The sequence below is a fragment of the Mytilus galloprovincialis genome, chromosome 9 (genome assembly GCF_965363235.1).
Source record: "Mytilus galloprovincialis chromosome 9, xbMytGall1.hap1.1, whole genome shotgun sequence".
Taxonomy (NCBI): domain Eukaryota; kingdom Metazoa; phylum Mollusca; class Bivalvia; order Mytilida; family Mytilidae; genus Mytilus; species Mytilus galloprovincialis.
In genome coordinates this window covers 75,157,530-75,170,750 of record NC_134846.1, presented here as the reverse complement: position 1 = coordinate 75,170,750, position 13,221 = coordinate 75,157,530, and the positions used below count along the sequence as shown (strand labels likewise).

The window sequence follows — 13,221 nt, the reverse complement described above, 5'->3', positions numbered from 1 at the left end:
TATCAACATAAAATCAATGATTAGTAAAGAAGGCGAGACATTTCAGTGTGTGCACTCTTGTATTTAAATTAGAATCGGTAACATTTAATATTTGAAACAGATCATTACCAATTGCAATTATATAATTTAGTCCATCCAAAATTATCTTTATTTACATATTCAGGAATTAATGTTCTCATCAAAATATTTTAAATCTCACAATGCACAAATACTTCAGCTATTTGAAAAAAAAGATGTTTAAAAAATTGACAGGAAATGGAATCGAAAAATAAAGAACAGCTATTCTTTTCAAGTGTGAAAAACATCAACAAAATTTATACATAATCGGGAATGTCCTTATTAAAATAGTTTTCGTCTCACAACGTATAATACTTCGGTTATTTTATTAACGATGTTTTAAAAAAAAAAAGACAGAACGAATTTAATGTCATCTTTCCCTATTTTGAAGTGTAATAATAAGTCTGTTTTTACTGGCAAGAATACCCCTCAAGCGGACAAGCAGTTTATTCTTTAAATTTCTGTTATTGAATATCAAGAAAGAATATTATACACCTAATAGTTAAAAAAGTTACAAATTATCGGCCGTGTACACTCCTCAATACCCTCAGAAGTGAAATAATGCATGAACTTGCAAGTCCGACAGGAAATCGTTTGAATACCTCGACGTGGCACCTCACAATACCTTTGGGGGTAATACCTTTAGCCATGCTGGTTATCAGATGAGGGAAGGTCCAAATTTATTTAAATCATATAAAAGAATGTCATAATGAACAAATTAGATTTTCGAAAACAATTTTCACGATACACTTATTTATGATGAACTTTGACTTTTTAACTGATTCCAATATAAACAGTTAAAAAATGACAGACCATGGTTATTTAAAATATAATAACATTTTCCGAATCAAGTTAGTCAGATAAAACAACCATACGATTGACAAGATATTGACACGCAATTACGACTATATCAGATTACTATAGTTTTGGTCCTTAGACATATCGTGGTCTCAAAAAACAAAGGAGATGACAAAATGCCGGCACGCAGGGAATTGACACTCTAAATTTAAAATTGTTGGTGATCTCTTATCTAGAAGAGTAAAACTTCAATATCTATGAATTTGAACATTTTTATACAGAATGGACATAATATCAGTTTTTGATTTTTTTGCGAAGTTTCCCTTTAAAGATAGCTCCTCTGTCATCAGTTAATTCTGCTTCTTTTCACTTTTCATTAAAACAATTATGCTCTCTTTCATATTACAATCAATCAATTGTTCTCCTCTAGACATTTTCATCAGTCAATTCTTCTATCCTTATTAAAGTCAGCAGTGATTTTTGTTTACATTCATATTGTAGTCAATAAAGGCAGTTTCCCATCTCACTGTAGCCAGTAGGGTCTGCTTCCCTTAATGCTGTCATCAGTTAGCTTTTCCCTTTATATTGTTATGAGTACATGTTGCTCCCCTTCTCATTGTTATGAGTACAAGTTGCTTGCATTAACATTGTTATGAGTAAATGCTGCTCCCCTGCACATTGTCATAAGTTAAGTCTGCTCCCTTCCACTGGTCATCTGTAAACTCTGCCCCCTTCACATTGTCATAAATTTAGTCAATAGCTCTCCTTTTTAATGTCAGCATTAAACTCTGTTCTTATTTGCATTAATATTAATGAAATCTGTTCCTGTCTATATTTATGTAGGATAATTCTGCTCCTGTTAACATTTTCTTTTGCTGACTTTTATTTTCATTTATTGGTTAAATTATTTTGAATTCTCAACTTGATGTTTTTTAAATTCCAGTTTAATATTTTTGTATTACAAGTACATTCAAACATAAATTGTAAAGATTCAATCAGGTTATGGAAAAGGATAAGGATTATTATTCAAATATCAAATATTTTGTAAAACATGATTTTTCTTCTGTGATAAATAATTTAAAGTAACAGAATTTAAGATATTTTTGGGCAAATTTCAACATTAGAGTTGACATATTAAGTAGTTTATTAAATCATTTGGAATATTTGTATTTAATGTGTGCAATTTTTGTTTGCCACACTTCAGGATCTATAACTCTGACAGAATTACAGATAAATGAGAGATCTGGTTCTCCTAGAATACAATGTAAGTAATGTGAGAACCAGAGTGAGGCTGACATCTTGTTCCTAGTCAGCATGTGTAGAAATACTCATGTTTTTATGTTGTCTTTCTCTAGTCCAATTGTGTGCAACATTTATTTTTACTTTTTGTCTTTTCTAGGATATTTAATAGAAAAGCATGGGAACTTTTTTTCATCTTTTTCTTTCTTTCTATCAGAATTCCTGAATGCTACAATATATTTCAGTTCATTCTTTCTGTAAATTGTTGCTCTTTTTGTATTTTTTTGCTAAGTTAGATTGATATTGTTTTCCACATTGTAAAAGAGAATATTATTCTAGTAGAACAAAAAATGTTGTTCTGTGGCCATTTGTCTTCCAAAGCTTTCAATAGTGTGTCTTAACTGGTTCTCTTTATTGTCACAAAATTTCAATGCAGAGCTTTATGTATAACCCAATGCTTTCTGTTTTTGAAGCTTTTGTTGGTAGATTGACCCATTAAGCAGTAGATATTAACTGTTAGATGTCCAATTTTTGCACTGTACCAAAGAAATGAGTATAATTTCACATTTGTAAAATCTATTATTTTTATGCGACCGCAAAAAAAAATTTTGCGTCATATAATGGTATCATGTTGTCTGCATCGTCGTCGGAAGACGCATTTTGTTTCCAGACAAGAACTTTTGTTTTAGTGAACGGATCTCTATAATTTTTTACCTGAAGGTTCAATACCACTAAAGGAAGGTTGGGATTGATTTTGGGTATGGTCCCAATAGTTTAGGAATAAGGGGCCAAAAAGGGTGCCCAAAATAAGCATTTTTGTAATTTTCAAACAATAACTTGTGTTTAAGTGTATGAATCTCTTTGAAATTATACCACAAGTTTCCATATCATGGAGGGATGGTTAGTATTGGCTTTGGGGGTTATCGCTCAACATTTTTTAGAATTAGAGGCAAAAGGGCCAAAAAAGGGGAAAAACTAGGTTTTTCTGGTCGATGGACAATTAAGACAATTTAAAAGCAGTGTAAAGGAGGTACAATTCAAAAACATTTAACATTATAATGTTGAATATGTTCTGATTTACCTTCCTTACACTTCTAGTAAATTATGTATAAAGAAATGTCAGGTTTAGGACTAAATTGCAAAAAAAAATTTCTAAATTCCAAATTTTTGAAAAGTTTGAAGAAGAAATCTTCTATTGCACAATATTGCACAATAGAGTTGTAAGATCTAGACATTTGTTTTGTGTCAGAAACTCATGTTATGTCAAAAATTTGATCACAATCCAAATTCAGAGCTGTATCAAGCTTGAATGTTGTGTCAAGACTTTCCCCAACTGTTCAGGGTTCGACCTCTGCGGTCGTATAAAGCTACGCCCTGCGGAGCACCTGGTTGTCAGTGTTGTAATAAAAAATGCTTAAGCTTTAATTGGTCTGCATGCTGATATTTTATTTTGTTCTAATGTTAGCTATAAAAGGATCATTTCCTTATGAGAGTCTTGAAATAGAATGTAATGTAAGATCAGAGATTGTCTTTGTGACATTCAAGTTGTGTGTTATAGATGTTAGATTGACTAGAAAGTTCTTCCTTCCAGAACTGTTGAAATTTTTTTTAAAGAAATCATCGGTTAAAATACATGAAAATGTCAATATGTTGGCACATGTCAGGCTGTAGTTCAAAAATTAAAGATTTAGACCCTTTAATCAAAAACCATTTTGTTGTTCAAATTTTAAATATGTCATTTTGTAAACTAATAGACTTCAAGACATGACTTAATATAGGGTCAAAGGGGATTTTTTAAACAAAAAAATAAAGAAATTATTTAATAGGTACACATAAACAAAGGGAATCAAATTTCCTCTGTTGCATAAGATATGTCAGAATATTGGATTATAAGGGCCTATATGTGAGGCATAAAGAATGGAAGGTATTTAAAACATTTAAAAATTGATAAGGTTTGCACATTTGAACTGCTTAAAAAAAGGAACTTTAGATATTGTTTACGTAACATTTGTAATTTGACAACAGTGATAAGTAACTTAAATAGTGGATACATTGTGAAATGTAATTAAAATGTCATTGTTTCAGTGGTTTACATAAAACCCTTACCTCATTTTTAGGGGTGTATTTAAAATGCCAATACAACATATAATTTTATATTGGATCTAATGTAACTTGTTTAGTTTATTTGTGGCTGCCTATAAAAGTCTAAAGTGGTTCATCTACAGTGATCATATATAATTTACCAGTGATCAGATTTATGTACTATATTAGATCTGTCCTACAGTAAATATATAATTGACCAGTGATCAGATTTATGTACTATATTATATCTGTCCTACAGTAAATATATAATTGACCAGTGATCAGATTTATGTACTGTATTAGATCTGTCCTTCAGTAAATATCCATCATATCTGATACTGTGGATTAATTTATTTTCGTGGGTACCAATTTGCTTAGATTGAGGGAAAATTATATTTTTGGTGGATATTTGTGGCTTACCTCTGTATCCACAAATTTTAAAATCCCTGGAATATAAATGAAACCACAGTATTGAAAAAAGCTACAAGGAGCAATGTGCCTGACATAGGTCATAGGTTTTGATTTTATTATGCCCCTGCTGGAGTGGAGGGGGCATTTTGAGTTTTACCCTTGTCTGTACGTTCCAAAATTGGTTTCTGTTCTTTTATTTTAATTGCCTAAGCCAATTGTTACGAAACTAATACACAATACTAACTAACACAAAATACATATCCAGTTTGAATTTTGGTGCTGTCACTGTAAATGCTGTAGAGTTATGCCCCTTTACAAATTGAAAAATTGCGGAGTTTTTGTTTCCTTCCTTTAACTTAAGTTTGCCTCAACCAAATGTTAATAAACCTACACACAAAACTCAGATAAAGTACAAATAGATGGATATTCTACCTTTTACTGTCTTTATATGATATGCAAGCAGGGACATCATCTGTGTCCCATCGACAAATTCCCTATTTAGCTTCATTCTCCTTTGCTCTGGTTATGTTTTGATAGGGTTTGTAACTAAGAAATTATTTGTCATTAAGTTAAAAAAGCTATTCATGACAGGTGTTAAAATGAAAGAAAAAAAATGTAAGCTAAACATGTAATGTAGCAACCCAACAATATTTAGTATGATGTTAGCTCTCAAGAGGAATGTCTTTAACAGAACGTATGGCCTCCTTTTCATCTTACAGTGGACATGTTAAATTTTGATAATTTTTTTATTCCCCAGCTGTATGTCTGTACTTACGTCAGTCGGTACGTCCCTAAGTTGATTTCCGTTCTTCAACTTTAGTTTGCCTTAACCAAATGGAATGGAACTTGCACACAATATTTATTACCACAAAACTCTGATCATGTTTGAATTTTGGTGGTGTCAATTTAACTATTCAAGAGTTATGCCCCTTTAAAAATGGAAAAATTGATGATTTTTTTGTTTCCATTCTCTAACTTAAGTTAGCCTCAACCAAATGGTATGAAACTTAAACACAATATTTATTACCCCAAAGTACTGATCAAATTTGAATTTTGGGGAGGTCACTTTTGTAGTTCTAGGGTTATGTCCCTTTACAAATGGAAAACTTGCTGATCATTTCTGTTCTCTAACTAAAGTTTTCCTCAACCAAATTTTTTGAAACTTAAACACCATGCTAATTACCACAAAACTCAGATCAAGTTCAAATTTGGGTAGTGTCACTTTTACCTTTCTTCAATTATTTCCCTTTATAACTTCATATGATGTGCAAGAGGGGCATGGACACATTTCCCATTTATTTATATCAAAAACTATACATGATTTGTTAGAAAAAGTGTGTATAAGAGTTCTCTACTTGTATTTATATAGCTGACATGCACATATGGCAAGGTTTTTTTTTGGTTATATCATTTGTAGAGTTCATACCCCTTTTAAATACTTTAATTTGATAGCAGATGATGCATTTTAAAGTGTCAGTCTTGTTTAAATAATAGCGATTTCAAATTTATGTAAGCATGAACAATATGTATTTGAAGTGTTACAAAGTGTTGTTAGTTGAAACATGTTTACCCATGGACATAACTTCTCTGATCAGGTGAGTAAAACAAACTTTCTGGTAGTTAGTTTGACACAATGATAATTATGATGACTCTGCTTCCATATGAGTGTATTCTTCAAGAGTCATTTAAGTGTAAAATGATAGATCAGGAATATGTAGGGAAATTTTGATGTGTTGCTTTTAATAGGTTCTTGTCAGTGTATGAACCTACATTGAACCTTAATTTGAATAATTTATTTATGTCAAATTAATGCTGGTTGATAATATTTTAAGCATTGTCAGTATTTAAAATTCTTTAAAACACAAAGTATATATTTAGAATCATTGAGTCAAATCAGTGCCGAAACTGAAAATCTCTTCACAGTTTTTAGAGTAAAATATTTTTGATTATTTCAATAGGTAGAAAACAAGAAATAATAAAGCTGACAGAACAGCTGATATCGGCCATAACTGGAGGAGATTATGAAGCATATACGTAAGTATAAAAACATAACCTTTAATCTCATTCTAATATAGTGAAACATGTCTCAAAGAATTATAGTAGAGTAAGGGACATCAGGGAATATTCAGTAATAAGTTAACTTGTGTAAATTGAACATATTCAGAACAAAGCAAACTGTCTCAAAGTGGTGAGTTTTAGACATATTTCACTCTGTAATTTTTGGTATGTAAAATTGCTGATAGCAAGCGGAGAGAAGTCTGGGGATGAACAAAGCCAGTTGAAAAGAATTTTATACGACTGCAAAATTTGAAAAAATTTTCGTCGTATATTGCTATCACGTTTGCGTCGTCGTCGTCGTCGTCGTCCGAATACTTTTAGTTTTCGCACTCTAACTTTAGTAAAAGTGAATGGAAATCTATGAAATTTTAACACAATGTTTATGACCACAAAAGGAAGGTTGGTATTGATTTTGGGAGTTTTGGTCCCAACATTTTAGGAATTAGGGCCCAAAAAGGGCCCAAATAAGCATTTTCTTGGTTTTCGCACTATAACTTTAGTTTAAGTTAATAGAAATCTATGAAATTTTGACACAAGGTCTATGACCACAAAAGAACGGTTGGGATTGATTTTGGGAGTTTTGGTTTCAACAGTTTAGGAATTAGGTGCCAAAAAAGGGCCCAAATAAGCATTATTCTTGGTTTTCGCACAATAGCTTTAGTTTAAGTAAATAGAAATCAATGAAATTTAAACACAATGTTAATGACTACAAAAGGAAGGTTGGTATTGATTTTGGGAGTTTAGGTCCCAACAGTTTAGGAATTAGGGGCCAAAAAGGGACCCACATAAGCATTTTTCTTGGTTTTCGCACCATAACGTTAGTATAAGTAAATAGAAATCTATGAAATTTAAACACAAGGTTTATGACCATAAAAGGAAGGTTGGTATTGATTTTGGGAGTTTTGGTCCCAACAGAATAAGGGGCCCAAAGGGTCCAAAATTAAACTTTGTTTGATTTCATCAAAATTGAATAATTGGGGTTCTTTGATATGCCGAATCTAACTGTCATGACTGTGTATGTAGATTCTTAACTTTTGGTCCCGTTTTCAAATTGGTCTACATTAAGGTCCAAAGGGTCCAAAATTAAACTTAGTTTGATTTTGACAAAAAATGAATCAGTTAGGTTCTTTGATATGCTGAATCTAAAAATGTACTTAGATTCTTGATTATTGGCCCAGTTTTCAAGTTGGTCCAAATCGGGGTCCAAAATTAAACTTTGTTTGATTTCATCAAAAATTGAATAAATGGGGTTCTTTGATATACCAAATCTAACTGTGTATGTAGATTCTTCATTTTTGGTCCTGTTTTCAAATTGGTCTACACTAAAGTCCAAAGGGTCCAAAATTAAACTTAGTCTGATTTTAACAAAAATTGAAATCTTGGGGTTCTTTGATATGCTGAATCCAAAAATGTACTTAGATTTTTTATTATGGGCCCAGTTTTCAAGTTGGTCCAAATCAGGATCTAAAATTATTATATTAAGTATTGTGCAATAGCAAGTCTTTTCAATTGCACAGTATTGCGCAATGGCAAGAAATATCTAATTGCACAATATTGTGAAATAGCAAATTTTTTTTAATTAGAGTTATCTTTCTTTGTCCAGATTAGTAAGCAAGAAATATCTAATTGCAAAATATTGTGCAATAGCAAGATTTTTTTTTAATTGGAGTTATCTTTCTTTGTCCAGAATCAACTTAAATCTTTGTTATATACAATATACAATGTATATTCACTTTTTACTACCAACTGATAAATTAAAATAATCTTTACCATTCAGTGATAACAAGCAGTTTTTTTACATCTTAATATTTTATGATGTATTTAAATGAGTAGTTATTGTTGCAAACTCCATTCGAAATTTTAATTGAGATTAGTTTTGGAATAAGGGAAAGGGGGATGTGATTAAAAAAATTGGGTTCAATTTTTCTCATTTGAAATTTCATAAATAAAAAAGAAAATTTCTTCAAACATTTTTTTGAGAGGATTAATATTCAACAGCATAGTGAATTGCTCTAAGAGAAAACAAAAATTTTAAGTTCATTAGAACACATTCATTCTGTGTCAGAAACCTATGCTGTGTCAACTATTTAATCACAATCCAAATTTAGAGCTGAATCCAGCTTGAATGTTGTGTCCATACTTGCCCCAACCGTTCAGGGTTCAACCTCTGCGGTCGTATAAAGCTATGCCCTGCGGAGCATCTGGTTAAAACTTGTTTTACCTACTCCATAGTTTTCTTAAGATAAAAAAAAGGATTAATATAATCAAGAAAATATGGTATGATTGCCAGTGAAACAACTTTTCACCAGAGACGTAAAAGTTAGTAACTATTTGTCACTCTACGAACCACTGAGCAAAGCACATACCCTATCTATAAAAGACCTTGACATGAAAAATGTAAAACAATGAAACTAAAAAAAAAGTAATGGCCTGATTTATGTGTATAAAGAGCCATAACTCCATGCACATCAACAGAATAGAACAGCAAAGTAAAGATGTGTTGTAATGAATAGTTGATTCATTAAGACTAGAAGATTTAACTTAATAATATATATTTATTGAACTACTGATACCTAACCTGATATTCTATCTCCTTTGCACGTTTAAGAGATGTTCTTTTCTTTCTTTCCTTAAGCTATAAACTGAAATGCATGTTTATAAAGAAGAAATGCAACTAAAATTTTTAAATCATTGGTAAATTTTCATATTTTTATACGACCGCAAAAATTTTAATTTTTTGGTCGTATATTGCTATCACGTTGGCGTCGGCGGCGTCGTCGTCGTCCGAATACTTTTAGTTTTCGCACTCTAACTTTAGTAAAAGTGAATAGAAATCAATGAAATTTCAACACAAGGTTTATGACCACAAAAGGAAGGTTGGGATTGATTTTGGGAGTTTTGGTCCCAACATTTTAGGAATTAGGGGCCAAAAAGGGCCCAAATAAGCATTTTCTTGGTTTTCGCACAATAACTTTAGTATAAGTAAATAGAAATCAATGAAATTTTAACACAAGGTTTATGACCACAAAAGGAAGGTTGGGATTGATTTTTGGAGTTGAGGTCACAACAGTTTATGAATTAGGGGCCAAAAAGGGGCCCAAATAAGCATTATTTTTGGTTTTTGCACCATAACTTTAGTATAAGTAAATAGAAATCTATGAAATTTAAACACAAGGTTTATGACCATAAAAGGAAGGTTGGGTTTGATTTTGGGAGTTTTGGTCCTAACAGTTTAGGAATAAGGGGCCCAAAGGGTCCAAAATTGAACTTTGTGTGATTTCATCAAACATTGAATAATTGGGGTTCTTTGATATGCCGAATCTAACTGTGTATGTAGATTCTTAATTTTTGGTCCCGTTTTCAAATTGGTCTACATTAAGGTCCAAAGGGTCCAAAATTAAACTTAGTTTGATTTTAACAAAAATTGAATCCTTGGGGTTCTTTGATATGCTGAATTTAAAAATGTACTTAGATTTTTAATTATTGGCCTAGTTTTAAAGTTGGTCCAAATGGGGGTCCAAAGGGTCCAAAATTAAACTAAGTTTGATTTTAACAAAAATTAAATTCTTGGGCTTATTTGATATGCTTTATCTAAATATGTACTTTGATTTTTGAGTATGGGCCCAGTTTTCAAGTTGGTCCAAATCAGGATTCCATATCAAGTATTGTGCAATAGCAAGAAATTTTCAATTGCACAGTATTGCACAATAGCAAGAAATATCTAATTACACAATATTGTGCAATAGCAATTAATTTTCAATTGGAGTTATCTTTCTTTGTATAGAATAGTAGTTGATAATATATGTTGGAAATTTGCCAGACATGACTATGATGTCATTTTCTATTTTTATTTGCCAATAACTTTATGTAAATAACTTCATTGGAAATTTGCCAATATAAAATGTTGCTGATGAAGCTTTTTTTCCTTATCTTATCTAAAATGTTTTTAGATAATGTATGTTGGACATTTGCCAGACATGACTATGATGTCATTTTCTATTTTTATTTGCCAATAACTTCATGTAAATAACTTCATTGGAAATTTGCCAATATAAAATGTTGCTGATGAAGTTTTTTTTATTGTTTTATACAATAAACAATGTATATTCACTTTTACTACCAACCAATCTTTACCATTCAGTGATAACAAGCACTTTATTTTACATTTTAATATTTTATGATGTATTTAAAAGAGTAGTTATTGTTGCAAACTCCATTAGAAATTTGAATTGATATCAGTTTTGGAAAAAGGGAAACGGGGATGTGAAATAAAAGGGGGGGGGGGTTTAAATTTTTCTCATTTCAGATTTCATAAATAAAAAGAAAATTTCTTCAAACATTTTTTTGAGAGGATTGATATTCAACAGCATAGTGAATTGCTCAAAGGCAAAAAAACCTTTAAAGTTCATTAGACCACATTCATTCTGTGTCAGAAACCTATGCTGTGTCAACTATTTAATTTTAGATTTAAAAAGTTTGAAGAAGAAATCTTTAATTGATTTGTAAAATCTTGACATTTGTTTTGTGTAAAAAAAAACCCCATGTAATGTCAAAAATTTGATCACAATCCAAATTCAGAGCTGTATCACGCTTGAATGTTTTGTCCATACTTGCCCCAACTGTTCAGGGTTAACCTCTGCGGTCGTATAAAGCTGCACCCTGCGGAGCACCTGGTTTATAATAAAGTACTCAGATTTTGTTTATTTTAGTAATAAGATATTTTAAGGGGTTAAATTTTGTGTTAATTCAGTCAACAAAAGTCTAAATTGATTTTTAAATTGTCCAACTCAATCACAAACTAGACACAAAATGTAAAGGACTTAAGAGTTTTGAGTTAGTCAGTCAAGTTAACACATCAATTAACTCTGTTAAAATGTCCTTAATTACTTTTAACTCCAATTAAATGTAAAGATTCATCAACACTTACAGAAGGATTAAGCATGTTTAGGACTTCCTACTAGTGGCATCTCGTATAAACTTGAGTTGCCATGACACTCACCAATGAAATAAAAGATACTATGACAAACTTTTCCTTTGGTCTCTAGCGACCCATTTGTAATCATACCACATGTCCTTATTTTATATATAAAATAACAAAAAATGGAATTATTCAGTTATAGTTCTGATTTTTATTGCTGACAGTGGATTATTTGTTATACTGTGACAGTAAACTTAATACTTATTAAATCTCTGTTTTATGATAAATATATCACAAAGACAAGTTCACCGACATTCAACTCGTCAACACCACAAAAAAGCTTATCTAATGAGTTTAACGGGTTTTAAAGGCCATATATACTTATTCAAACATGTTTAACCCCGCCACTTTATTTAAGTATGTGCCTGTCCCAAGTCAGGAGCCTGTAATTCAGTGGTTGTCGTTTGTTTAATGTGTTACATATTTGTTTTTTCATTATTTTTTTTTATATAAATAAGGCCGTTAGTTTTCTCGTTTGAATTGTTTTACATTGTCTTATCGGGGCCTTTTATAGCTGACTATGCTGTATGGGCTTTGCTCATTGTTAAAGGTTTTACGGTGACCTATAGTTTATGTCTGTGTCATGTTGGTCTCTTGTGGACAGTTGTCTCATTGGCAATAATACCACATCTTTTTTATATAAAATTTTCACAGTTTTGAGGAAAGACAATTGTTTCACATATGTTGATTATATAATCAGATTGACTGAAACTACTACAATAGTTTGTATATATTGTTTGTTTACAGGAAATTTGTAGATCCCCATGTTACATGTTTTGAGCCAGAAGCATTAGGAAATCTGATTATTGGAATGGACTTCCATAAGTTTTATTTTGACCATGGTAAGTTAAAAAATATCTTTACTACTGAAACATCAAGATCCAGTTTGTTAGCTGGATTGATGAAAAAATTGATAAATCAAAGAATTCGCCCTTATATATAACTAATATAGCACAATGGTGTTGATTAAATTTTCCTGCAACGTTTTGTAGAAGATAACAAAACAATAAAATACAACATCAATAGATGACATCACTATTTACAGTAGGGGTGACTTCGTGAACCCCCAATGATTCCATAAGGGGTCATTACTTTACAGTGTTTAACCAATCACATCATAATTTACCCCATGGTGCGATAAATATATATATCATATATCTTTGTTGAGAAAAAAAAAAACATCAAGGATATATGGTAATAAATGATAAAAAAAACCAACTAGGACTTGAAAAAATAAGGTGGACACAACTGCAACTTTCATTGGTCACCTTTTAACGAATTATCAAAAGTGCAAATGGGAATACAAGATAACAACACAAAGGCTAGATACCAAGAAGAAATGGTGTGCTAAAATATCTTGTCACATTAACAAACAGGTTCAATGGGAAATATTAGAAAGTCATTCAGATTCAAATGCATAAACAAATATTAGTTGTACATAAGTTGAAAATTATATGTAGTTAAAAAAACATAATTTTCTGCTGTGTAATGAGTGAATAATCACCTAGAAATATTGATGAACATTATAAAAAAAATATTTATGTTTAGAAATTAATCATGTTATATATAACATAGATCATCTAGATTAAACAATATTT

At 31.0% G+C, this 13,221-nt stretch overlaps 1 protein-coding gene across 4 annotated transcripts in view; it reads left to right on the top strand.

The window, feature by feature from the left end:
• Positions 1–13,221, top strand: part of LOC143045946 (calcium/calmodulin-dependent protein kinase type II delta chain-like) — an 89,297-nt gene that overhangs the window by 69,774 nt on the left and 6,302 nt on the right. For 2 of the 4 annotated variants that reach the window (XM_076218799.1, XM_076218797.1), the window contains exons 15-17: positions 2,060–2,119; positions 6,546–6,621; positions 12,371–12,465. In XM_076218799.1, the coding sequence (XP_076074914.1) occupies positions 2,060–2,119; positions 6,546–6,621; positions 12,371–12,465 (231 nt within the window). The remainder of the gene's footprint in view (positions 1–2,059; positions 2,120–6,545; positions 6,622–12,370; positions 12,466–13,221) is intronic. The other 2 variants (XM_076218801.1, XM_076218800.1) reach the window with 1 other exon arrangement.